This window comes from Ailuropoda melanoleuca, chromosome 1 (assembly GCF_002007445.2).
Source record: "Ailuropoda melanoleuca isolate Jingjing chromosome 1, ASM200744v2, whole genome shotgun sequence".
Classification (NCBI taxonomy): domain Eukaryota; kingdom Metazoa; phylum Chordata; class Mammalia; order Carnivora; family Ursidae; genus Ailuropoda; species Ailuropoda melanoleuca.
Window position 1 is genome coordinate 107,225,122 of NC_048218.1, and position 27,358 is coordinate 107,252,479.

The 27,358-nt window shown below is 37.3% G+C and overlaps 1 protein-coding gene across 25 annotated transcripts in view; it reads right to left on the reverse strand.

The window, feature by feature from the left end:
• The window catches only part of MBNL1 (muscleblind like splicing regulator 1), a 203,010-nt gene that overhangs the window by 137,721 nt on the left and 37,931 nt on the right, over positions 1-27,358 (reverse strand). For 11 of the 25 annotated variants that reach the window (XM_034664297.1, XM_034664288.1, XM_019796523.2 and 8 more), the window contains exon 2: positions 9,163-10,168. The exons of 6 other annotated variants lie outside the window; for them this stretch is intronic. In XM_034664297.1, coding sequence (XP_034520188.1) covers positions 9,163-9,336 — 174 coding nt within the window. In that variant the 5' untranslated portion in view covers positions 9,337-10,168. Of the gene's footprint in view, positions 1-9,162; positions 10,169-10,384; positions 11,414-17,256; positions 17,387-27,358 lie in introns of those variants that run through there. 8 more of the 25 variants (XM_034664357.1, XM_034664346.1, XM_034664388.1 and 5 more) reach the window with 5 other exon arrangements.

The following is a 27,358-nucleotide window of genomic DNA, read 5'->3' on the forward strand; positions in this document are numbered from 1 at the left end:
GGGGGAAAAGAAAAGATAAACCACCAGAGACATTTTTGTCTCCCTTCCCTAAGTTCCTTTTCCATGGACCCTCCAATTGCTGTGGAGGAGTTCCCCCTCCAAACTCCATCACCCCCCAACATACTGGTCTCCCTGTTAGCAATTAGCCCCTTCAGGACTTCGTTTTTTCATATCTGCCTTCCCAAAGTTGGACACAGGAAGTATTTAAGTTACACTCCTTGAATTGTGGCATACCCATCCCCTAGACCTGCTATACGTCTTCCTTCTCATATCTGGGTCTTTTTTGCTGATCTTTTCACTATATCTTGTGATAAAATAGCCAGAAAACAAAAAAATATACATATATTTTTTTAGCTTTGATATTTTCACTATCCACCTATGCGACTAGTAATTATAAAGCAACAGTATCAAAACCACAGCTATACGTTTGAAAATTTCAGGGATGACGAGAACGGGAAGAAGCTCGTCACTAACATTAAGTTCCACAGTGGACCAGACTCAGGATCAACCAGCTGGCATTTGAAAAGAAAGCAGGCTGAGATCTTTTTTGGGGGGTGTGGGGGGGTCATCTGGAAGACATTGACAAAGAAGGCTTCCCACCCTGAAGTAGGCTTTGGACTACAGTCTGTCATCCCACACCATCTTTAGTCGCTATTGATTCTGAGCCACTGCCCTGTTGCCAGCCAGCCCTGGGCAATGGGGGCAGCCCAAACATGAAGCTGGGGAACCTCTTGCACTGCCTTGCAGAAAGTGCCCCAGGAGTTTGGGAGAAACCACCTCTCCTGCACTAGGCCCGGATGAATTTCTGGAGCACTGAACTGAAACTTGAAATGTACCATTCCCATAGAAACAGTTCGACAAAAGCAGTTAAGGTCTCTGACACAGGTAGTACTTAAGATGTATGAGGAGATGGCACTCTCAATGCTTCTGTGGAGCCTCCTGGATTTCATTAACAACCACACTTTCCTAGGTAGTATTTGTACTGGACTCCAAGTCGAGCATCCTACGAGCTCCTTGATTTCCCAGGGTGGGCCTGATGACTTAATCACATTGCTTCTGTGGGAAACTGCTTTCTAAACAATTAAAATTCAGAATACGGCTTTTTAAAAAAACACATTGGGGGGTGGCTATATAGTTTCTATGGTGACTGCTTATTGAAGATGACTAATTTAAAACCATTTTCCTATATGACCATACATTTAAACATACAATCTTTAAAAGTTGGTGGCACCTGCTATCTTGCTACTATATTGTATTCACTTTCTGATTCATAGGCTTAAAATATAATTACCTTTGAGTATTCGCTGTTTTAGGCTATCTGCTGTAAATTTGCCTTCAACATTAATTTTTATTCTTAAGCACTCCTTTGCTGAATCCTTAGGATGTGGATGTGTAAATTAAGAAGTGAAGTTTTGGAGGAAAGTGGTTAAAAGTGCAGGCTGTGAAATCAGGTTACCAGGCTTGGAGCTCACATGTTACTGGCTGAGTGACCTTGTACATGTCACCTAACTTCTCTGCACTTCAACGTGGCCATCTGTGAAGTGGGAGGAATATCAGCCACTCTTGAAGAGCTTTTATGAGAACTAAATACTATGAAAAAATTAAAAGCACCAAAAATACTGACCAGCATATCATAATTTTCAATAAATATTAACTCATTTTGTTTCATAGAGAGGAAATAAAAATAAAATATTTATGGAGGAAGCAGAAACAGATATCAGAGTAACTACAGAGTTTTCTGTTGTATAAAGTCACTTGAGACCTGTTCTTATGACACGAATTCCTGTCACAGTTCAGCTATAACTATATTACCATATATATATATTAAGTATGTACTGCCAAAGGAAAAATAAAAAATGAAGCAATGTTCTTTTTCTATATAACTAAAAAGCAGTCCATTTGTGACATGCCAGGTTTTATTGACTAAATATATCATGATTTAGTTGTCTAAATGTCTCTGGTTATCCAGGACAGGAGACTAATGATGATATGTTTGCCAAGATAAGAAGATATAAATTTCTCTTCCGTGGTGGTCTCCCCTCAGCATCCCCCACACCTAGGTATTTTTCAGGGAAAGTTATTTGACTCTGAATTTTTTCTTGGAAAAAAACATCTCTAGCTCTTTCACCCCGGTGAGTGCCCTTCTGAACATCCACTCTCCCTTCTACCTTATCTACCCAGAGGCCCAATTTTCATCAGGACAACAGTGAAAAGACTATAGTTCCCACAAATGTGCAAAGGGGAAGAAAAAGAGAGAGAGAGAGGCCAAACAGGAAACAGACTCTTAACTATAGACGAACTGAGGGTTACCAGAGGGGAGGTGGGTGGGGGTGGGGGAAAGAGTGACGGGAAGAAGAGCACGCTAACGGAGATGAGCGCTGAGGAACGTATACAGTTGCTTGACCTGCTATATGGTACGCCTGAAACTAATAGAACACTGTATGTTAACTACACTGGAATTAAAATGAAACACGTAATAATAAGGTTTTTAAAAAGACTATAGTTCCCAGCTATGCTTGCTGCCAAAACCAGCCAATGAGAGGCCAGGATAAATCCCTGGGTGAAGCTCAGAGGACCATAGGGCAAGGAAGCCTAAGTAGGCGAGGCTGTCATCTCTTTTGCCCTTGCCTCTTCCTGCTCCCTGGAATGAACACATGATGGCCAGGGCTGCACTGGACATCTTGTGATTTTGAAATAATCCTCACGCTGGAAGCCATGTGCTCTTGAGGACTATGGGTGAAGACACCCAAGTTCTAGTGACCGTGGTGTCATCATATAGACCTGGACAACTGACTAACATATCAACACTTAATCCGTTTATGCCACATGCTGGGAAGGGAAAGGCGTCTCTATTACTCAGTGCTGGACACAATTCCTTAAAGATAAAATGTCTAAGTAATTTCTGAATAACTTTAGAGAGAAATATAAAGAAGGATCAGAACCAACGGTTCTGAAGCTAGGGACTATTAGCAAGCTGGAAAGAACCCCGAGGTAACCCAAGAAGAGTGAAAGTCAGAGATTGCCAAGGCCCCAAGGTATCCAGGAGATAGCCATTCAATCAAGTTATAATATATGAGGGGTTATAACTATCAGTATTTTCAAAGCACAAGTCCTTACAATATAGAAAGTTTTATCTCTAACAACAAATCAAATTTTATCTCAAAGTGAAAGTCTCTCAAAAAGGTGCCAAAAGATGATAGAAAATGCTGTAGGTGAGGTGCATTTGATGTTATTTGCATGAGAAATATGTATTAGATAAAAACCATGTAGTTGTTTATTATAAATGACTATTAGAATAAGATCTCACCAGAATGACTCATGTATAATGAAATTCACAAAGAAATCACTACTCTAAAAAAAAAAAAGAAATCACTATTCTAATAATCGATTTTACTTCAAACAGCTAAGTAATCCTAATGAGCCTTTCCAGTTGCTTTTACTGAAGTTTCTGCTTATTAATAACTATCATTAGTGCTAAATCAAACACTATCTATTTAGTTAATCCACTTCCCACTGACTGTCATAATTTTTGGCCTGTTAACATAGAAAATTGCTCCCTTATCTAAAAGCATGGAATGTGTTTTTGCAAAAGTTTAAAAAAAAAAAACCCTCAGAATTTCCTCAACAGTATCTCTTTGTAAGAAAATAAGAAGCTTTGTCTAAGACTGTGGGAAGGCAGAGACATTGCTCAGCATGAAAGGTAACAGATTAGTGATGCTGATAGCTGAAATCCTCTACTTATCCTTGGCAAGGAAAATGACAGGATAAGCTTCCCAAGCGAGGTCCCTAGGTATCTGTGCTGGAACTGAGAAACATTCAATTTCTCACCTCTCGCGTGAACTGCGAGTATGTCACACACATCCTGGATAGAAGAGTTGCCCCACCCTGCACCAACTCTTTTAGGTAAGTAACGGCCTTCTTCATGGAACCGTTTTGAGGCTATTTGTGGACTCAGAATTCTGCATTACTTCAGTCTGAACTACAATTAAAGGTTGAACTCAATTCTAAGTGCCACATTGCTTTAGGTTTAAATTGTTTGTCACACACAGGAACTGAAGGGAAGTTTAACCAGAAAAAGAAAAATAGATGTTGTGTACCAAAATCTTCTGAAAGGAAACAAAATAACAAGTTCTAGAATTAGAGCCTCAGGTACCATGATTCAAAACATGACTTGAAATCTGTCCAAGTTTTAAAATCTTAACTCATTTAAAAACTATTTTTCTAAAAAAAATTCTCATTCTGAGGCTATAAATAGGTAACTGAATAAAACTGTAAGTACTGGGGCACCTGGGTGGCTCCGGTCGGCTAGGCATCGGGCTCGGGCTCAGGTCATGATCCCGCAGCCTGGGACTGGGCTGCAGCTAGGGCTCCCTGGTCAGCGGGGAGTCTGCTTCTCCCTTCCCCTCCATCCCCTCCCCGCCCCCACTCATGCTTGCTCACATCCTTGGTCTCTCTTTCTCTCAAATAAATAAATAAATAAAATCTTTAAACAAACAAACAAAAAACCAAAACAAACAAAAAAACCTGTAAGTACTACCAAAGCAGCTGCAGCCGTTGAGAATTTCATTAAAGAAAAGTTCGTATCAGAGTTGGTGACATCATAGTGCATTCAGAGGGGATTCTTGACAAAGCTGGGAAGATTCTGTTTAGGAAATACAATTTGAACTTTTACATAATACACACTATTTCACAAGATATGCCTTCTAGTTAGTTCATCTCCTAAGTCATCAGGGGGAAACGAGATAGTCCTATGTCAACCTGTCACTGAAAGACACACTGAATGTGGACCTACAGAGTCACGTGCACACCTTCTCATCTGTCCAAGTTTTAACATCACATGGGAGGTGCCATTAGCAAAGCAATAACAACAACAAAACTCTTGGTAAAAGGTATTCCGATTAGGAGCCTATGAGATCAAAGTTTCAGAATTGGATGTGTAGGTGAAATTTGCAAATACCATTTTGTTAGGATTACCAGTTAAACTGGTTTAAAAGATAGGATGAAAAGATGATGCCAGGAACTTAGAAAGAGCAGCAGCAACACATGCAATTGGAAATACCCGTTGGAAATACACTGTGCTAACAATGGAGGACCTCCTACAATTTAACAATAAAAACCTCCGGGACCACTTCATAATCATGTTATGCCACCCTGTTCCTGTGTGACAAACTAGAACCCTGATTTTCCGTACTGGCTTTACGTTTTCTAGTTGCTCATTTACCCGGATATTCACATGTTTGTATGCCTTCTAATAGCTGGATCCATTTATTCTGCTAGTCCTCAGAAGCACCTTAAACGTGTTCACTCAGGGCCCTTGGTTCCCTGCCACTGTGCAGCGGAATCTGATCTCTGATGTGTCTATCACAAATCTGATTGGCTGGGCTATAAATATACACCAACGTGTAGAATAGTGAAAAGAATGCTTAATTATCTAAAACAAAACTGCCTGATTTGATAAGAAAACAAGTGAGTAAAGTTTTCAAAGGTGAAAGAATTTTGCTAGATTTTTGGAAAATAGATAATAAATGTGAAGGTTATATATATATCCCCCTTCCTCCTACACCTGAAAAATGGATATTTGAAAAAGAAAAATTCAATAAGCAGTAGTTTTTTTGTGTTGATCATAGGGTGAAAGCATACTTTTTCGATAGCATGAATAACTTGACATCACAGTAAAATACATGGAGCTTTCTTTAAACAACTACCTAAATTTTAGTTGACTGATTATTACTGAAGAAAATAGGTAACTCGCCAATTAACTATTATTTGAACCATTTCTTAAATATAGTATTCTAATGGCAGCTTGCAGTGTTGGCATTTTTCTTTCAGTTTTTTTTCTCTTTGGTTTCCCTCTCACAAGCCATAAGAAAGAAAAATCCTTTCCAGCCTAAAGTAATCTACCTTTTCAAATGTTCACCGTTTCTGAAGTAACTAAAATACTCAAATCCATAGTGTGAAAGAGACCTAATTCTCAATTTGAATATATTCTTAGACTATTGTCAATTAAGACAGCAAGTACAAAAGCAAAATTAAGGGAGAATAATAAAGTATTTAAAATAGTGTTTAATTTATAAACTAACACACATTAAAGCTTTTGCTCTCTCTTCGTGTTATTCTATTTCCAACATACTTAACATACACACATATTCCTAATTATCATGTACTCTCATGTCACTTAGCAACACATCTACTACAATACAGAATTCTGTTTGCACGCAGTAAATCTAATCTAATTATTTAAACTTTGAAATCACCGATATGCAACTAAAATACTGTCAGCTGATTTTCTTCCTATTACCTTCAGCAATATGCCAAATGATTTCTTTTACATAAATACTGTTTCGAACTGTTCGACTTCTGTTTTTAATGAAACGAATTCTCCTCTTCTAAGCAGAAGTCTGCTATGAACGTAAGTCACCTGGGAGCCTGGCCAAAGTCTGCAACAGCACAGCTGAAGGGTACAGCCATTTCACAGGGTCCTCTCACAGAGTATTTGGTTTGCTTTCCTAACTTGCTAAAAATAGTAGATTACACAGGCTACCTCCATCTCGTGGCTCAAGAACTCACAAAAGGCTGGACTATGGTTTGTAGGAATACATACAACACACTTAATTAAAGAAGTCAGGATATTACAAGTTTTCTAAATTCCTTCCGTTTACTCTCCTAAACAATACAAATGATCTAGTGGTTATTGGCATGGAAACCTCATAATGCTCCCAAATTTCAGGACTTCAAGCATGAGTCACAGAGTTACCTTAACTGTTAAAGTATGTTTTTGATCTATTTTAGCCACAAAATTGAATACAAGAAGAAACTACCTAAAAGGCAGGAATCTAAATACTGCGTTAAAAATCACTAACATAATGTAATTAAAAAAAAATTTAAAAAAAAACAAAAGAAAAAAAATCACATAGTGTGTTAGTTATAAATATAAATAAGAAAGGTGGTTTTGAAACATGAATACTTAATTCCATATTCCAAATTTGTTAAATAAATTCTTAATTTGGTTATTTCACTACCATTTTAGGAGCTATTATTCTGGGTATGAACCTCCACCACAAATAAATTTTGTGTTTGTTTTTTTCCTCTTATTCAAATAAAAATATTTTACCAAGTTTTAGACACCATAAATTAAACTTCAGTTTCTCTTAGAAAGACAAAGAGTAAGGACAAAGTCTGCATTGATTAGCAGCTATAATGAGTTCATTTCATAAGTAAATTTAAATCTTGAAATTACTTATTATTAAAAAAAGTCCTTGATGTGGCAGTTCAATCTTGTTAACCACACAGCATGTCATTAAGCAATGCTGCTGTTTTACTCAAAGGGAGACTGTTCTGTGTCCACAAGTGAGCAGCCACTAAAAAAATATTTTGAGATGGAAAAATAGCAACTGAATTTTAACGTTTCACAATGTTTCCAAATGCTGTGGAGTCAGGTCTTCTGTGAAACCACTCAATGTCACAGCTAAGTTTAATGTCCTTCATTTTGTAGCTACGAGTGCACCATCAACTGTCTGTAGGATTAAAAACAGGATTTACTAGTAATTGGGTCAAAACAGGGTTACTTATGGACACAGCTGGTTACCGACAAGTGTAATTAGCCATTTGCCCCTCATTTTATGGGTCTCCCCGTCTCTAATTGTACCTTAATTCACTCAGCAGGGATTTAGGAATATACATTCACAAAGGTACAACCACTGTGCCCTTCATCGATGCCTTTCAAAGGAAAGTAAGAGAAAGGCCCGATGGTAATTTATAACTTTTGGCTTATTGATTTTTATGACTGTAACATTAAGAATAATCTAAACTATAAGATATCTTCGTTGTTGTGAACACCTCCCTTGATATCCGACTCTGAAAATACTATCCTTGAGTCTTTGGCGAAACTTGAGCAAAGTAGGCAGCCCAAGCTGAGCCAAGAAGCAATTAACCGAAGTAGTCAACTCATACGTTAACTCACAACACATCAAGGTGATCAAGGTGAGTTATGAGTTAACGTATGAGCTGACTATTTCAGTTAATTCACTCCATGTTATTGAAAAAAGCATTTTTATTATAATAGCACTTTTTTTTTTTTTTTGCAAAAGACAAGATGGATCTGTGAAACTTTTACTTCTCTATAGATGTAGAAATGATAGTGACACCCCCCTCCACAGGTTCAAAGAGTGAATTCTACTGGCACATTAGTATTCAAAGGCAATTCAGTTAAATCAAGTAAGTGAAAGTACCCAGGAATCTTCACATTTCTAGTCTTGACCTTGCAGGTCAGAATAAAGACACATAAGCTATCTTTTAAAAGGCGCTTTTTCAAACTTGATACCTGAAATAAGAACCAATGACATTTTTGAATGTCAAGATAGACTAAAGTGGATCTTTCAGTATTATGGTGCCCAACAAAAGCTAACTTTTAACACTTCTAGCTGAGACTGTTACAAATTTCAAAATAATCAGGATCCAACAAAATTAAGTTATTTCACATCAGAAGTTTAGAAGCTAAAAAAAAAAAAAAATCCAAGTAATAGCACTTTAAAAAGTTTCTACTTATTTATAAAACTCAACATTCAACAAAGTTCATGCCTCAGATAGGGTACTGGAGCAGCTGGGGAACCTTACTTCTCTATTTTCCACAAAATGCCTTGCTTCTAGACTTAAAAGAATATGCTTATACAATGAAAAGGAAACCCACAATGTCAAAAATGGTAATATAAAAAGTCTAGCCAAGTTTAGCTGCCTAGAAATCTGTTCTCTTACAACAGTACAGCACCTTTACAAACAAGGAAAAACATATCATCTTCATTCAGCTATTGCCATGGCCTTCTATAATCTATGCATATGCTAACACACCTATGTATCTATATTTACTATTCCCATAGATAGACACTGACATTGCTATTACTAAGTAAAAAGTATGCTGATACTTTCTATTTTAGAAAAAAAAATTGCATTAAAGGACTGATGAAGTTATTCATAACAAAGTTTGACCAGACATGGTTCTATCGCTTCTCAATAAAAATCCCCCACCCCCAAAAACATCAGTAAGAACACACCACATAACTAAACTATTAACAAAGCAATCCATAATTCCAAACTCAATGGACTACATGTCCATAGCCCCTTTATTCAATTATTGCGTATCCTTAAAATAATATAATATTTACTCACTTTCAATGAATCAAAGCAGGCGATTACTCGTCCATTTTCAACTTGGCAGCTTTTCGAAGGATGTGCAAATTTACATTCCGTGTCTGGCCGTGAGCAAGTCCCCCTTTGGAACTCTCTACATACTTCCAGTGTTAGCCATTTTGTGTCCCGAATTGGTGTGACACTAACAGCCATGTTTAGATTTTACAGGTAGTTAAATTTTTCAGTGAAACCAACAAACCCAACCCCCCCACAAAAAAAAACCCCAAAAACCAGCAACACCAACCAAAAAAAAAAAAAAAAAAGTTGAACTGATAAAACTGTAAAATGATGATGAAAATGTCCCCTCCAAAATACTTTTTTCCCCCACTCCCTGCTTTAAAAGTACATGGAAAATTGTGTTGTCAATATCAAGGAAAAGATCTCCCACTAGAAATTCACAGCATGAAACTGTTAATTCAAAGAGGTTTTGGTTTTTAGAGAAATACTAGAATCCTAAGTAGATGAACGTTTAAAAGTAGGGCCTCGAATCAGCCTTGTGCTCTCAGTAACCCCTTCCCAGTGCCAATTTGGAGCCCAAAATGCAAGCATGAAAACGTGGCAGACCCTTTGACACCGAATTTCCAAGCTGCTTTCAGCAAAGTTGTCTGAAAGGGAATCTCCTCACAGCTGAATTTGCAATGGAGTTTGGTGGTGCAATCGGTATTGATTAGTTTGGCATAGACAGATGCAGCAGTTTAGAGCAAATCGAGAAAATGATTTTTTTTTCCTCCTTGATTTCCTGGCAGAAGAGATCTTACTTTTTCAGCAAACTTTTCTTTTAAAACTAAAGCAGCCTAGGGCAATGCCAGATACTTAGAGCTTTTGTCTTGATTATAAGTAGAAATGGGGGTGTCTGGGCTAGAGGTGGAGGGTGGATGTGCTGTCGTCACAGTCTAGCTGGCAGCAAGCAAGGCAAAAGCAGAGACTGCTCTAGAAGCGGGTCCAAGCAGCAGAGACGTCAGGAAAGGCACTTCTTAGTACCAACCTGTAGAAAAAAGAGATAGGTTAAGATTTACTAAGTAGCACTTCACTGATGTCCTACAGTATCACAACCTTGCCATGTGCTACCAGACTAAGTAATATTCAAGTCAGCTTCTCTCTTTCTCCGTCTGTCTCTCTCTCGTTCTCTCTCTCTCTCTCTCTCTCTCTCTCTCTCTCTCTCACACACACACACACACACACACACACACACAATACTTACAGTGAGGCATATTGCAGCCAGCCATCGTAGATTTATTAAAAAAAGGGGCCGTTTCCCCTTGTGAAGCAATGCATGATAGAGAGATAACCAATCACAGATAGTGTTGCAGCAATATTCTGGGCAGAAAGCCAATAGTGTGGGTTGTCTTATGAAAGGTCGCGCCTGTCAGACGTTCATTACTATGCTATAAGCACAGAAAATGTCCATCAGATGTGACTTATTCCACTGCAAGAGGACGAGCATGTGGGTTTTGAATTTACCCAACATGCAGTTAGTGGACTAAACCATGTTAGTTTCAAAACAGCTTCTAAGACAAGTCCAAGCACTTGAAGATCATTACCAGGGAATAAAAAGCAAGGTTTAAAAATTGCAGCTGACTTCCAAGCTGCTTTTCCCTCTGGCTCTGCGCAGGGACAGGCACTGAACAGCCTGCTCCCTCTGTCCTGACACGTGAATAAAAAAGGAAAGGGGTGTTTACAAATGGTACATTCTCCTGACCTATCCAATTCACTTCCTTCTAAAGCCCAAGTCCTGCCCCTCCACTGAAAGCAGCACTCATACTGTAAAACTATTCCATTCAGCCGGCAGACACTTTGTCAATATATCATAGGCAGGCGAGATGCGAACAAAAGCATCCTTTATTTGAACATTTTTTAAGCAGAAGCTGAGGTCATGTGGGGAAAATAAGGAGTGCAGTGTTGTCAGTGTGTCTGGCAAATCTGAAGTCAACCTCAAGGGGGAAAGTGATTCCATCGCAGAAACATTAAATATTAAGTGAGCAATTTGATTTGGGCTGCGTGATGCACTTCGGAGGTAGGAACGAAGCCGGAGTTTGGGGGCTGGAGGATCCCCTGCTGCCTAATGATCTATTCACTCGGCACTACTACGAGACTGCTCCCTGCAGCAGGACATTTTTGCCTTTCACAACTTACTTTCTCCTTCAATGGGGATGGAAAAACTTTCAGAAAACGCTCAGTAGTTACAGAAACAAAAGTACACAGGTTGTTTCTTTTTTCTTTTGATTGTTGCCAACAAAGGAAACAAGACTTTAATAACTCCAAAAGTTTCACACTCCAAAGAGGCATTGGCACAATATAATAGTGTTTGATCACACTTACTGCTCTGAAGGCCAAATACGGTCAATTGGCATATGGTACATGTGGAACCATAATTTGGAAATTGGAATAGAGGATATGAATATGTAAATACGGATCCCAAATAGATCTATCTATAGATATCTAGCAGAATTCTTAAAAATTTCTTTTTTTTTAAAAAGATTTTATTTATTTATTTATTTGACAGAGATAGAGACAGCCAGCAAGAGAGGGAACACAAGCAGGGGGAGTGGGAGAGGAAGAAGCAGGCTCCCGGCGGAAGAGCCCGATGTGGGGCTTGATCCCAGATCGCCGGGATCACGCCCTGAGCCGGAAGCAGACGCTTAACGACTGCGCCACCCAGGCGCCCCCTTAAAAATTTCTTTTAGGATTATACTATCATTCTTTAAAAAAAAGAATTTATTTATTTCAGAGAGAGAGAGCACTAGAGAGAGAGAGCACGAGTGGGGGGTAGGGGGGGAGGGCAGACTCCTTGCGGAACAGGGAGCCCAACATGGGGCTCGATTCCAGGCCCCTGGGATCATGACCTGAGCTGAAGGCAGACACTTAACCGACTGAGCCACCCAGGCACCCCAATACTGTCATTCTTAATACTAATTAAAAACAAAAAACAAAAACTAGCAGATACCAGGTTTGGGAAATGCTGTAGTAAGACTACAACTTTTGAGAAAGGTTAAAAAGAGCAACTTAAGAAATATTTTTGTTTTCAAAAAACTTTCTGGTCCTAACTCCTGATTATGTAAAAACAAAGTCGAGTCGGTCATAAACTCTAAGATTCATCTACCTTCCTGACTGTGCTCTATACTCAGGATTTCTCAACTACTCCAGGCCTTTAGCATGTACCCATCTGTGGCCAACAACCTCTTCTATCTTTCTCACTAGAATCTTCGAGTGCCTCCCCTTCAACCATTCACCTCCTTTGGAAGCCAGCTAACACATCACTTCCTCCAAGGAACTCCCAAGATGGCACTTTCTCCATCTCCATCCACCCATTTATTAACATGGTCTTTTCTGAATTATCTTTGCACCCCAATATGGTGTGTTATTCGCTTCTATATATGACCCGCTAAATTACATGTCAGAAACAATGTCACTTGTCTCAGAACCCCAGAGCCCAGCGCAGGGATGGAAAATATATGGAGCTCCATAACTCTGATAAATTAAATGATTGGTTACTACACCTGGACGGGAATTACCTCTAGGGCACAGAAATACACAAACACAAGTATGAACACAACCATATAAGCACACGTATAACACAGCACATGAAGACAAACACACACTCAAACACACACACACACACCCATCACTGCCTCTATTAATTACTATCTTCCCAGTCACATAGGCCCTCCTGCTGCCTAGGAATCCTCCCCCAGCCCTGGACAGCTCCCTTGGACATTCCACAGAGCAGCTTTCCTAAACCTTCAACACTTTCAAGTCCCTCCTCCTCCATGTTCCTCTCACTAGCAGCAGACGATGATCTTACATGTCACAAATATCTCATAGTCAGAAGAGTAGCCCTCAGGCATGAACTCTCTCCCCTTCCCGCCACCTGTGTTTAAACTATCTTTCTGTGTCTTTCCTTTTAGTCTTCCAGTTTTGCCTTCCCTTGCACACCGTTAAGCATCTGCCTCAACTTGCTCCTTCTGAAAATATTGTTCCCTTTACCCTCCCTCTACCTGTGAATGCCCTGCCTTGCCTACACGCTTTCTCTTAGGCCTTGGCATGCTAAGGTAGCTCCGGACTAGAGGGGATGGCGTGGCAGGAGAAAGGGGACCCTGCCCGGCTATGTGTCCTCCTCTCCCTAATGCTCTTCATCGGGTGTTCCCAGACAAATGTCTAAAGAATCATCTACACGCGCTGTTTTTCTGCTTCTTCAGTTTTGAATCTGTACCGGTGGGAGCCTCCACACTCATTACTTGACTGTTCAGCGATGGCCGTCGATGCTCCAATTCAAGCCAAATCCAAAGACTATGCGAGTCCTTATCTTTACTTGACCTCTAACAGCAGTTACAGTTCCCTCTTTCTTGAACCTTTCCTCTTGTCTAGAACGGACACATTCTAACGTTTTGGTTTCTCCCCTTGCTGCCCCTCTAGGATCCTCCCCCCTAGAGAGGAGCTGCCAGGAGCTGGGAAGGCTCTTGGCATACGCCATGCTGGTGTAGGCTCCCGGGACTTGTTACATGCTAACCCTTTGTTTGGTGTGACACCCTTCCTCAGCCCTTCAGCTTGGTAAATGTCTTCTTGTTTAAGTTGCTATTCAAATATCACCTTCTCTCGATGGCTAAGCCAACTATGCTAAACACGATTCCATCTCAGAATATCCTCAGTACTTCGTAGCTCTTGGAACTTTTGCCCCAAGGTTATAAATTCCCTGACAACAGGGTCTGTCAACATTTTTTAAAATCCCAGTTCCTGGAACATAACAGATGTTTTTAAAATGTTTGATAAATGAATAAATTTTATTCAAACTCACAGGAATAAACGTGTATATAAGGTTGTATCCCCAACACCAAGGAAATAGTTCAACATGATTTTTGGGGGGCACACAGTGTGAGAAAGGATAATGGTACCATTAGCAATATCTTTATTGGTCAGTGGTTATGTCTAAACACAACCACAAAATCAATTTCTAGAGTTGATTATTTTTCCTTTCTGCCATGCTCAAGGCTCCATCTCACTCAGGCACAAAATATACTTTAGTTAGTAAAATGCTTACAAATGTGTATTTTGGACATTTTTTATTTTCTATAGCAGAGATACTCTATTCACTTCAAAAAGGGTTACTGAAAAAATTATAGATACACACATATTTGTAAGTTTCATGCTGTTTAACTGTAAAATATATAGGCAAACATGATCAACAAAATGTTTCCTAGTATCTAGGCACAGAGACTGAGCAGTCAAAATGGACACCAACCTTTATGCATTGTTAGTGTAGCTGCACCTGGCAATGTGTGTTCCAGTCCTTGGGGCACGGGGTAATGACCTGAGATCATATTTAAATTGCTGATATCAGATTATTGTCCTATAATCTTTCTCTTTTTTCAAACAGAAGAACTTCAGGGAAGACTGGAAATCTTCATAATTGAGTGTATTGATAAATTAAGACTGTATAGGATTTGGATCAATACTGAATTCCCAAAACATTAGTTCAACTGGTAACAGATTTTTATTCTATAGATAGAGAAGGTGCTTAAAAGTACGTGGGTAATGTCCACATTGTCAGAATTCTTACAAACATATTTGCCCTAAAAATATGTGTTGTTTGTAAATAATTATTGAAGGGAATATTTCTACTGTAAAGATATTTACTAACAGCTAAATTGCTTCTGACGTAAATTTCTGACCTATACTTCAACATACTATAATGAATTTCCCTGAACCACACACACACACACACAAAAAAAACTTGGACCATTTAATAGTTTTGCAGTAAGAATCGAACTTTTTAAAACTTCTGTAACAAGTCCCCTTATACCTATTGATCAAATTGCGAACAGTAACCACAGAGCTCCTCACATTACGTGACAAGTTCTACAAATAAGCAGGTTCTGCCGTAAGAATCAAGATCCAATTTCTCCTTGAGTGATATCAGAAATCACATACATTTTCTACTTTAAGATATGAAGGGAGAACTAGAAGGAAAAGAAGAAAATGTAAAGCTGGAGGGAAGGAAGCTAAGAAAAGGATCAAGGATGAAGTAAAACAGTGTGGCAAATTACTAATAATGAATCTCACAGCAATTGATATATATTAGCAGCAAAGCTGGCAGCGGATGGCTTCGTATAAATATCTATGAAAGGGTTGCTTACATACTGCCATAGAGGATAAACAGGTGCTTGCAAGGCAGGAGATCGAAATTCTGTTTTGGAGAACTGGATGGACTCTATGAGCAAGGTTAAATTACATATACACGTAATAATCATTTCAGTTCTTCTGAACAAAATATAGGGAGGTTGGTCCTAGTGCATCCCAGAGCAGTTAGCTGGGAATTTTGGGGACTTTTTTCATAAGGTTTTGATTTTGAAATAGCTTACATACTGAGGAAGTTAACAGAGTAATTATTTGAGGTGTGTGTTGTTTGTTTGTTTGTTTTAATTTACTAAGACAGCTTTAATCTAACTGGAAAAGAAAGCCAACTTCACCATATAATGTTTGAAGGTGACAAGAAGAAGCCCCTTGCCCCAAACCATAACTTTTCCCCCAGGCTCACTGACGTCAACAAGTCCATAATTAGCAATGCATGACTTTAGTGAATTAACTCACAGTACAATTTTGCCCAGGGCTTGCCCCAAATATTAACAGAGATTTCAGTATTCAGACCAACTAAGCATTTCTAGAAGCTGTACAGCCATTTCTCTACTCATTAAGGTACTAAATAGAGTAACAAGGCCGTTAGTTACTACATGGGGAAAACCGCAGTCTGAATGGGTTAATGCAGTCTTCAGCAGTATTCAACTCCATGTAACAAAAAGCTGAGATCAGTGTTTCTCAGCAAGGGGTAAGCACACTACTGGTAGACCCACGGCAATTTTAAGTGATGCAGAAACAATATATTTTAATAGATGCATCAAGAATGCAAAAACTAGTTCATCAAGCCTGTGATCACATCGATATCATAGCTTAGAAAGAAGTTAACATTTAACGAAAGTAATTTAGAGGATAAGACTACTATAAAAAAAGAACAACCTAAGTATATATATTGGCAAAATCATGAAGGAGATATGCAAATAACTGAAGTTTCAGAAATATTGCTGAGAAAGAGAGATAACTTTCAACCACACATGCCGACCGTCAATGTGGCCAGCCGGTCTGACACACTGCATTGTGTTAGGGTGACAAGCTGCTGCCAAGAAAAGGAAAGTTTACTAACTCAAGTAAGTCACCTACGGTCTGTCAAAGCACTCTTTACAATTCTGGTAGGCTCAACACCCTAATCATCAAGCGGTGCCTTACCAGAAGGATAATGAAGGAGTGTTGGTGAGGAGATAAAATATCGCCAAAGATTAGAATCCCAAAAGCAACTCACTCAACTGCACTCAATAGAAAATGATTATCGTCCCTCAGTATTTATATTTAACACCAAAGAAAACAGGAAGCCTCTACGCAATAATTAAAAAGTGAATTTTTGAATTGTCTCCTGTCCCAGGCAAAATAAAAAAAAAAAAATTAGAAGCCTTAAGATCATGAGAAGATAAATATCACAATGGCAGGCTGTACTTTGGTATACGGGCTCACTAGCTTTTTCGTACCTAATTAGGTCTTCATCCAGTCCCTACTGCAAAGTTACATTCCTGGACGCTTCTCCAGCCACTATCAAAGGGTATCTAACCTTCTGTTCCTCTCAACACCAGACCAGACTTACCAGACCTTGACCTTGCTTTATTTTTCTTTATAGCACTTGTTAGTATTTGGTGTAATATTATGAACCCATCTTACTATCTGCTTATCATCTACTTTTGCCATTAATACGTAAACTCCATGAAAGCAGGCAATCATCAAGCCAGTTCTCCACTAAACAGCCAGCACCAAAACAGTGCCTGGTCCAGAGAAAGCCAGCGATCTGTTTGTGGCATGACTAAATATTTCTTGGTATATTTGAAAACTAGTTTACAGGTATTTTCTATAAGTTACAACGCCTGTTTTATACACTGGCAATGTCATCTTTATAACTGAATGAAACCAGCATCGAACTCCACTCATTGGAAAGAGAGCATGAGGCGGTCAAGTTAATGCAGGACCATATCTACATACCTCCTCAATTACGAAGTTGGTGGAAGATGTTCTCATCCACAGAATAATCTGAAATAGTTACATGTGGCTTTGCAAATTTAAAACATCTAAATAATTATCCGTGAATTTCTGACAGAAACGGTCTTCAGTTCTGGCAAAAGAAGGGAAAATTTGCATTTTTTTTCTGACGATATTCAAATAGGCAGCCTTTTAATATTTCCATCTATTCTGCAAGAAAGTATAATGACATAACACTACAATGCCACTTTATCGCTCTTCAGGAAAAAACATGGAGACTATTTAGTGTTTTGCCTACTCTACATACTACACTAAGACATCATCTTGTTAGCTGTACGTAGTCATTTCTGATCTGTCCATACCATTGCATATTTCAAAATAATAAATAGTTAGGAAATCAGAACACAAACTACAACAAAATTAACAACGCTGCTATGTGCTCAAGAGCTAAAATGGTGGGAAAAAACAAATCTCACCCATCCTGGCAGTTTTCAGGAAGAACAGTACATTGACCCAAATGGAATCTACCAATGTGAAATTAGCAAGACAAAACCGTGAATGCCAAAACACCAATATTGTTATTCCCAGTGCAATGCCATAATGATTGACTTTGATTCTAAAGTTTACTCAAATGAGTTAATTTTGTTTGGCAGAGTGGGAGCCAAAATCTTAGTTTTAAATTTTTCACATTTATATCTTTTGAATAATAGCACCTACCATCTACCAAGGTTGGTGGAACTTCAGCCGAAAACATATTTAAATGTGACCTTCGTTGCATGAGAAATGGTAGCAAATTCATCTATGCTTCCTTAATATTGTTATTGCCCAACTCAAAAAGAACTACAAAGGTGATTAATGAGAAAACTAAGGAAATATTCCCATGGCGCCCTGTGCATCAGTGAAATCTGCTGCCTGCGTACCTCTTTGTCCCACCTTCCCAACTTTCCTTCCAGGGCAGAAATCATTCTCACAACTGGTGGTCATTAAGGTCTTCTCCACAATTAACCTGTGCCTGTTGTCCACTTGAGCAGACTCAATTAACTGAGCTAAGTTATAAAGTCAACATGGGAAGATATATATATATATAGTATTTGTCTCTCAATGTGTATATATGCATATATGTATAGATATGTATGTGTGTGTGTGTATATATAGAGTACATGGGAGAGAGTACACCAAAAATAAAGTATATCTATTAGAACCAGATTTAATCATAGTTGTCACACTTCCCAGAATTTTTAAAATTTTAATGTGGCAATAGCCCTCAATACTATCAAGTATCTCTTGAGTACAAAAGCTTCATCTTAACAGATGAATCTTGAATTTCCAGATAGGTTTGATTTAAAACTTAACATAGTGACCTCAATCTGGGAAATTTCACTGACTTAGTTCTATTGAAGATTGCCCAAAATATGTGGGCAATTATTAATCATTATAAGAAAATTAAGTTAAATGTATGTTAATAGTTAAATAAAGAGATAAAATAATTATTCTTTAGAATTAATGAATGAAACCAATTATAAATATAGTATGGTATTACATGAATGTATCCAATTTAATGAATTAGTGGACTTCTCATGACACAACACAGTACATAAACATCTCCTTTCCATTTAATCAGCAAAAAATTCCTATCATTTTACAAACGTATCTCTTACTGCAAATTTACAAATACACAAGCTATAAAGGTTTAATATTACCATCCTATGAATATTTCTATTGTTTTATTTGACCTTAAAAATTACCTTTTTCACAAATAATCTCATTCTCTTAATAATATACAATGTTAATTGAATTTATTCCTAATAACAATAAAATATTAGAATCTATTTAACTTGAGCTTTTAAAAAAATCACAAACTCACATACACTCACATAGAAATAAGAATTCTATTTTCCCTAATTAATAGTGAGTCAAGACCCCATTGTTTTTCCCTAATTTAAAGGAGGAAGGAAGCTATGTAACAAAACAAGGACACGCATTGACAACTCATATTTTCACTTCAGTGTAGCTTAAGTATCCTTTGGAGAAGTTTCTACATAACTCACATACTTAATTAGGTCTGAGATGTGCACAACAACAAATTACACTCATATTTTTGCAATTGCTATATAATAACCCAGAGCTTCAGACTGAATTTTGCAGAAGCCTAGAATTTTAAAAACCGGTCCACAGTTCTTTAAAGGAGCTGAGTAACAGGGAGGCATATCTAGTTCACGCCTATCTCAGTCTTTCTTATAAGGCTTATATATATACTGTATATTATAATATACAGTAACTGTACAGTATATATATATATATACAGTATTATATATAAGTATATGTATAATATAATTATTAGGATATTATTTTATCTTAATTAAGGATACAGTATCCTTAAATAATTAGTTTTGATTTTCCAGAATAAAAATGTTTTTGCATGTTGATACAATTTTTAGTTTTGATTTTCCAGAATAAAAATGTTTTTGCATGTTGATACAATTTTTTTTATTTGAATATAGTTGACACACAATGTTACGTTAGTTTCAAATATACAACATAGTGATTAGACAAGTTTATACATTATGCTATGCTCACCAAAGTGTAGCTACCATCTCTCACCATACAATACTATTATAATATCATTGACTATACTCCCTATGCTGTGCCTTTTATTCCCATGAATTATTCATTCCTTAACTGGAAACCTGTATTTCCCACTCCCATTTACCCATTTTGCCTATTCTCTTACCCCCTCTCCTCTAGCAACCATTAATTTGTTCTCTGTATTTATAGGTCTGATTCTGCTTTTTATTTACTCATTTGTATTTAGATTCAACATATGAGCGAAATCATATGGTATTTGTCTTCCTCAGTTTGACTTATTCACTTATCATAATAACCTCCCCCTAGGTCTATCCGTGTTGCTGCAAACAGCAAAGTCTTTTCCTTTTTTATAGCTGCATAATATTCCTCTGTGTGTGTGTGTGTGTGTGTGTGTGTGTGTGTGTGTGTGTGTGTAAATATACCAACTTTTTATAAAAAATACAAACACACTGAAATCTACAAGTCTGAAAACATAATATTAGCTGGAAAGATAATTTGTCTCCATGATACCTGCTTTTTTAGCTACATGTACATTGTTTACCATACATTTGTCTCACTCTATGTCCTTGAATTTCTAACATATTTAAGAACTGAAATCTCATTATAAATACATCAAACAATGCAGATCTAGAACCTCTGAGTCACTGATTCACAGGAACTTTTTTGCAGACATACATGAAAATGTCACGTCCTCGCAGAACTGACATTCAGAAAGAGATGTCAGATAGAGTAAAAACCTATGAAGTGGTGCAAGTAGGACTATGAGAATAAAGGATTCTCATATTAGAATTGTAAAGGCACAGGAGCAAATTAAAATTTGAACCAAATACTGTTTATTTAAATTTTAAGCCTTTTTTCTCCCTCCAGATCTAGACTTCCATGCTTCCAGTGACTACAATAATCTACGTTATGCAAAGTCAATTAACAATGTGCACTCTTAACTATGGTTCTTTTTCAGTGTACTGAAAAGTATGGTATAAATTATAAGGCTATTCTCTGTATAGAGATAGAAACTACTAAATACTGGAAGAGATAGTAAAGTATAAATTAACATGGTGAACAAAAATCTCTAACAAGTTTACATGAATTACATACATCAAGTCTATATCTTTTCTTTCTTCCTTTCACTGGTTTTAGACATTGCTAAATGAATGCACTTTCAATTGTAATAAATTTAAACCATAGAGAAGGGTTTTAATAAAGTCCAGCTGAATCTCCCCACCCCCTTCCACTGCCAAATCAGACCCCCATCATCCCAAAGCTAACCACTATTATTAGTACGGTATAGCCAGTCCTTTATTTATTATCCTTTATATTATCCTAATATTTATTTATTATCCTTTATTTATTTACCCTTTATTCACATACACATAAACACATCTACACATACACACTCATACAGTTTATCTTTCTTACAGAAATGATGGAAACATACTAATAAGCATATTGTTCTGAGGCTTGCTTTCCAGGATATATGATTATGACCTTTCTTTGTCAATGTAAATACTTTTTAACAACTATGTATTATTCCACTCTATGTCCATTTCTTTAATAGCAGTTACCTAGGTTAATACTAAATTTTCACAAGCAACAGTCAATATATGTATAAAACTATTCTTACATTTTGAGTGGTTTCAGTAACACAATTACAACACAATGTATACGCATATATTAACTGTGAACAACAAGCTTGCTACCAGAAAATGTTTACCAATATGTACTCCCACCAGCAATGAACACTGCTTTTCTATATTGCTAAATCTATTCTAGCCCTTTAAAAGATACAATCCCTATATCTAGATTATAAATTTTAAAAAAAATGTGAATTTCTGTTGTGGGAATAGGCCAAAGGTACGATAGGTTTTTTTCTCCTACAAGCAGAACTTAAAGACTTGTGTTTGTATTTTGCAAAATATTTTCAACTGTTAGCCCTCAGATGGCAGCTAATCAATGGAAACATTTGTAAAATCAGTTTTTCAACTCCCATTACTTCAAAATAAACTATTTCACTGTAAAACAATTATAATGTTTATAGTTTGTAATAATTTGCTAAAGAACAAGGACTGAGAGTCTGAATGAATGTTTGGGTTGACAGAGTATCAAAACGGACAATATATAGCTTACTATTCTTTTCTTATTAATAAAAACAAAATGTGCAGTTAACAGAGTCTGCAGGGCATGTTATATTTGGAAAATCACTGACAGCACAATGTCATATGATAAAGGGAATGCTTTTTTTACACATTATTTCTATAAATGTCAGAAAATATCCTGCTCCCCCCTCTCCTTTTTTAGACACGAATTGACTAAAGGAAATGGTTTCTGACAACTGCTATAAATAATGCAAGGCATTATCAAACTAGCTAAGGCACAATAGAACTGTGGTGAACTCATGTAGGCCTACACACATTTTCTCATGTGGTAATTTCCCCCGAGGCTGGGACTCCTCCTGTAGTCATTTCTGACCCTGGAGTAGGGTACTCCCCTGAAGCACCATGCCCATCCAATTAAAACGACCAAGGTAAGTACGAATTCTTGTAGGATTTTGCCAATAGACATACGTCCTGTTAGAAAATAAAACATTCTCCCCTCACTCCGCTTTCCTCAAACTCTTCCTCGGTTATTAAATAACAACTCACAGAATAAAGAGGTACCAATATAACATGATTCGTTGGCAAAATGTGGGCATTTTCAATGCTTTTATTCTTTTTCACAATGTGATTTTACCATGTTGTCAAGTGTAAATAACGTCTTGCTCCTCATAGGAGATTCGAGATTTTATTCCTAGGATTCTGTACTTTCCACAAGACTATACGTACTGAACATGCTATGATCAAACTAATACACGGCAGCTGAGGTCTGGTTCCTTTGCTAAATAGAAAAAGAACACCCCTTTCTTAGTTATTTTAATTACCCATAAGGTTCTGTGCATTCCAAAAAAGCTATCACACATGTGGAAATCTGAAGAGCCAAAGAGCCGACTACACCCTTCTAATGAGACAGTGATTAAAGTTCTGTGTGTTTCCGTCGGCATCATATGCACTTAAAAAGCAATGACCAGCTTTCCATGGCAAATCACAACGCACTGACAGTTGCTAATAAACTCAAACAACTGCCAACGGCTTATCAACAGCAACACTTTTTGTTCTGGGAAACTGAGGCTCTAGAAAGAGTCTTGGACCATCTGAATCAGTCACCTGAGGATGACTGTTAAAATATATATATTCCTGAGACCTACCTTAGACCAACTGAGGATAAGGACCAAGAATCTACATTTTAACTGAACTCCTCCAGGCTATTCTTAATCTCATTAAAGTCTGGCAATTACAATCAACTGAAGCTAAAATATTACTTCCACCAAAGACTGTTTACTCTATATCTACCCAATAATTTCCTAAAAACTCAGCATATCTGTCCTGAAAAAAAGCAGGATTTTTTGAGACTCGGTAACAAGCTTTTTTATTATATTCTAAATATGTAGAAATTTCTACATTACTACAAAATTCTAAATATGTAAATATTTAGAAACTTGACCTATCTGCAAAATGTTATGCAAAATTCTGTTACATTCACTTTTTAAAATATTATTTTTAATCAGGCACCATACATGCTCCTCCATGTCACTCTAAGATACTACTCACCATATCATACTACTCATTTCTCAAACCACTTATAGTCTAATCGTGTCCAACAGTCTCTCCAAGTTAGCGTGCAAAAGCTATTTAGCTTATTTAGAAAAAATCTCCCCAGTATATCTGAAGGAACACATTGGATAAATTTAAAGAGCAATCATATAGCAATTTTAAAACTTCATATTGTTCTATCATTTATATGTCAAATAAACCATTATGTACAAACACACACACACACACACACTAAATTCTTGAAAGACAGTGATATTTAGATTCCTTATTTCTCACTAATAATGAGAATAATTTATAATAATAGTTATTTTGTAAAAAGATGAAAAACAATTAAGCACCTATTCAATTACCACAATATAAGATCAACTCTTAATAGTATAGATAAATGTGAAATAAGAATTAACTTATGAATGGGTGTGTAGATAGCTACATATGTTTGTGTGTGTGTCTCCCTGTATGTGTGTGTGCGTGTGTCCAAAGAATAAGGGAAAACTTTTATGAAGGAATTAGTCAAATCATGTTCTTCCTATATAACAAAAAGCTAGCTCTTTATTTTTTAAATTTATTTAAATTCAATTAACATATAGTATATTATTAGCTTCAGAGGTAGAGGTCAGTTATTCATCAGTATTCTATAACACCCAGTGTTCATTACATCACGTGCCCTCCTTAATGCCCGTCAGCCAGTTACCCCATCCCCCCACCCACCTCCCCTCCAGCAACCCTCAGTTTCTTTCATATAATGAAGAGTCTCTTCTGGTTTGTCTCCCTCTCCGATTTTGTCTTGTTTTATTTTTCCCTCCCTTCCCCTATGCTCATCTGTTTTGTTTCTTAAATTCCACATGAGTGAAATCATATGATTTAATTGTCTTTCACTGATAGACTTATTTCCTAGCTCTTCATTTAAACTGAAGTAAAAACTGTTGCAAAGTTAATAGGGGGGAAAAGAAATTACTTAATCTTCTTGCAATGAGAACCACTTTATTCTGGACAAAACTACAAGCTATGTTCATTACTTTATTAAGTAATATACCTTCAGAGAGATCAACTTTTGAGAAGTTAGCTTATGTTCCATTTTTTTGAGTTCATATAGATTTTATGTATAAAATCTGCAAGTTGTTCATCTGATTCTTTAATAGCAAGTTTCTACTGAAGGAGCCAAGCAGAAAAATTTCCTTTTCCCCCCAGAACTCATACATTCTATGACCGTACAACACAGCAAATAATATTTTCTATATTGGTATACAGTTTATTTTTATCTGATTTTTGCCATTTGATCCTCACAACTCTAAGAGATGGTTATATTATCTTGCCCATTTGTGAACAAACAAATTGAGGCTTGTATGGTTTGACTGACTCACCCAAGTCCCCTAAGCTAATTAAATGGAAGAATCAGGATCCCAAACCAGGTCTTCTGATTCCAGGTTTAAAATTTCATTCACAACACACGCTGGCAATTTAACACCAAACTTTACGGAAATGACGACTATAAATATGACAGAAACAGAGAGACTGGGGCTGGAGTGGGATATGGTAGAGCAGCCATGACAGTATCCCCTGGGGTGTGTGTTGAGGTTTAATGGAAGAGAAAGGCTTGCATATAGATTCTGAAGGAGAGAAGAGGGTCCCTCATAGAACTGAGAGATGGATGCTATTGTCCTTGTGTGTCCATGGGGTATGCACTACACACCAGTAATGTACACTTAGGGATGTGAAAATTATACACCATGTCTATCAGCTTAACACTGTTAATCAATTTGAATCTAGTAATTAATACATTACAGGGTTATAAATACTCAGTAACTGATTTAAAGATTAATTGTTGAGGAAGAGGTCTTCGAGCATGATTTTGTTTTTATTTGTCTGCCCTCGGAGCAAGAAGAGCCTACATTTTCTTCAGAGCTTTCATTACAGGAGCTTAAAATGTATCAGCAGAAACCTTCCCTATAAGTAAAATGAAAGGCTGCTCTAAAAGTATAAAATTGAATCTGTGCTAAGCAAGTCTGCATACAGTAAGGCTGACTATATCAGCTACTAAAACTATGTTTGAGAAGCAGTGAAGGGGATAGAATAACTGTCTGAAACACTTCTAAGCTATGGAGAGTCAGATAGATCTTCTGACAGCTGTTAAAACCATAGAAAAGGATGCTAGAGATAAAGCACTGAGGGTTTGTAATGGCATAAATGATATTTTTCTTTTACATGTAACAAGCCTGTTCTGTATTATATCAGTTGCCTTATGGCACAAAGAAATGGTAAATATTAAGTTGCTTTCTAACTTCTAATAGGAAGACACAAGTCAAAACAATTAAAAAATTGCTTATTTGTTTTTTATTCATTCATTTATCTTTAGTCCTCTTTTTTTCTTCTCTACTCTGCTGGAAAAAGAAACATTTTCCTAAAAGAAATCCAAATATATCCAACACATACTTACTAAATGAATATAATCATCAAAAATGAATACACAGATAAAATCATATCTATGTCTTGATTATATAAACAGTTTATTGATGGCCCTTTATATGTAACCTAGACACGGGGAACTACATGGATCCAGCTGTGAAGAATTTACTGCTTAATTGGGAACATAAAACAAACACAAAAATAACTGTACATAGGAAAAGAAAGTGAGAAGTACACAAAAGAGATGACAATAAAGCCTGGTAAGTCTGGTACGTTAGAGGAGAGAGAGGTCAGGGGTGGTTTCAGGATGGATAAGACATCTAAGGAGGACAGATAGAAGGACAAGTCTCATGTGGTTAGAGACAAAAAGGAATGGCAATCCAGACGGCAGGAATAGAGCTAGCAAAGACGGGTAGGGGAAAGCACAGAACGTAAGCACTGGTGGAACGGGTCCGTATAGAGCCCCCATGTGCTACAGGGCTGGTGAGAAATATCGCTGCATTTGGGGACTGGAACCAAAACAGTAAGGGCCTTGAAGGCCAGGCTGAAGAACGTGGCCTTCACTTCTTAATTAATTAGAATTCATGCATTCCAAGATTTCACCCAAGGGCAGAGTCAGAATATTTAACTCAACGCCCCAAGGGCTGAGAATCACACAGCCCATGGGATGCGAGCAGATCCTATTCCGTAAACTCGGGATTCTTCTGCCTCCCAAAGCTTTTGCTGTGGTTCCCAGAAAGCTGCGAGAGATATTTAGTGCTCATCTCAAGTACTTGTTTCACCTCTTTTCCTTCTAATTGATTTGTTATGTCTCTTTTTTACAGGCCTATTTTACGTGCACTTCACTGTTACAAGCCGACTCACATCTTTTTTGATGGAGCGTACATCATACATAAATGAAACGGAGGTAACGTTTGTCCTGGTACCAGGTAAGGCTGTAGATGCAATACGTAAAAGTTTCAGAAGAAACAAGAGAAGGTAGACTTCACTATCAAGTAAAGTGCCCTCCTCTAAAAATATTTCAGTGAAAGATGGTCACACTGGATTAGGATACCCAGTTACAAGGGCTCTGAAATCTACAACTGCTGGGTTCAGCAACCTTATTTTTTATTTATTTATTTTGTGTGTGTGTGCCTGGCTGTCCAGTTTGACCTTCCGTGTGAATCAGTGTTCCTACTAGATGCCAAAAATGACCTCTGAAACTTACAAGGCTTCCAAGGCTGCAGATATTTTGAGCTGTATCAGCCCTGGCTGTCACAGCATTCTGCATGATATTGAGTGGCAAGCTGGAGCCTCCTGTACCAGCCTGACCTTTTAAACCCACAATATTGCGCTGCCACTCAAAATTGAGTTTTCTCTTTCTGCATTACTCTGTGATGCCATTTCCTTTGCATAATTGTAAGAGTATTCTAAGCAGACAGTGGTACTTTTCTTTACGTGCAAATAAAATACTTCCCTTATACATAGTAAAC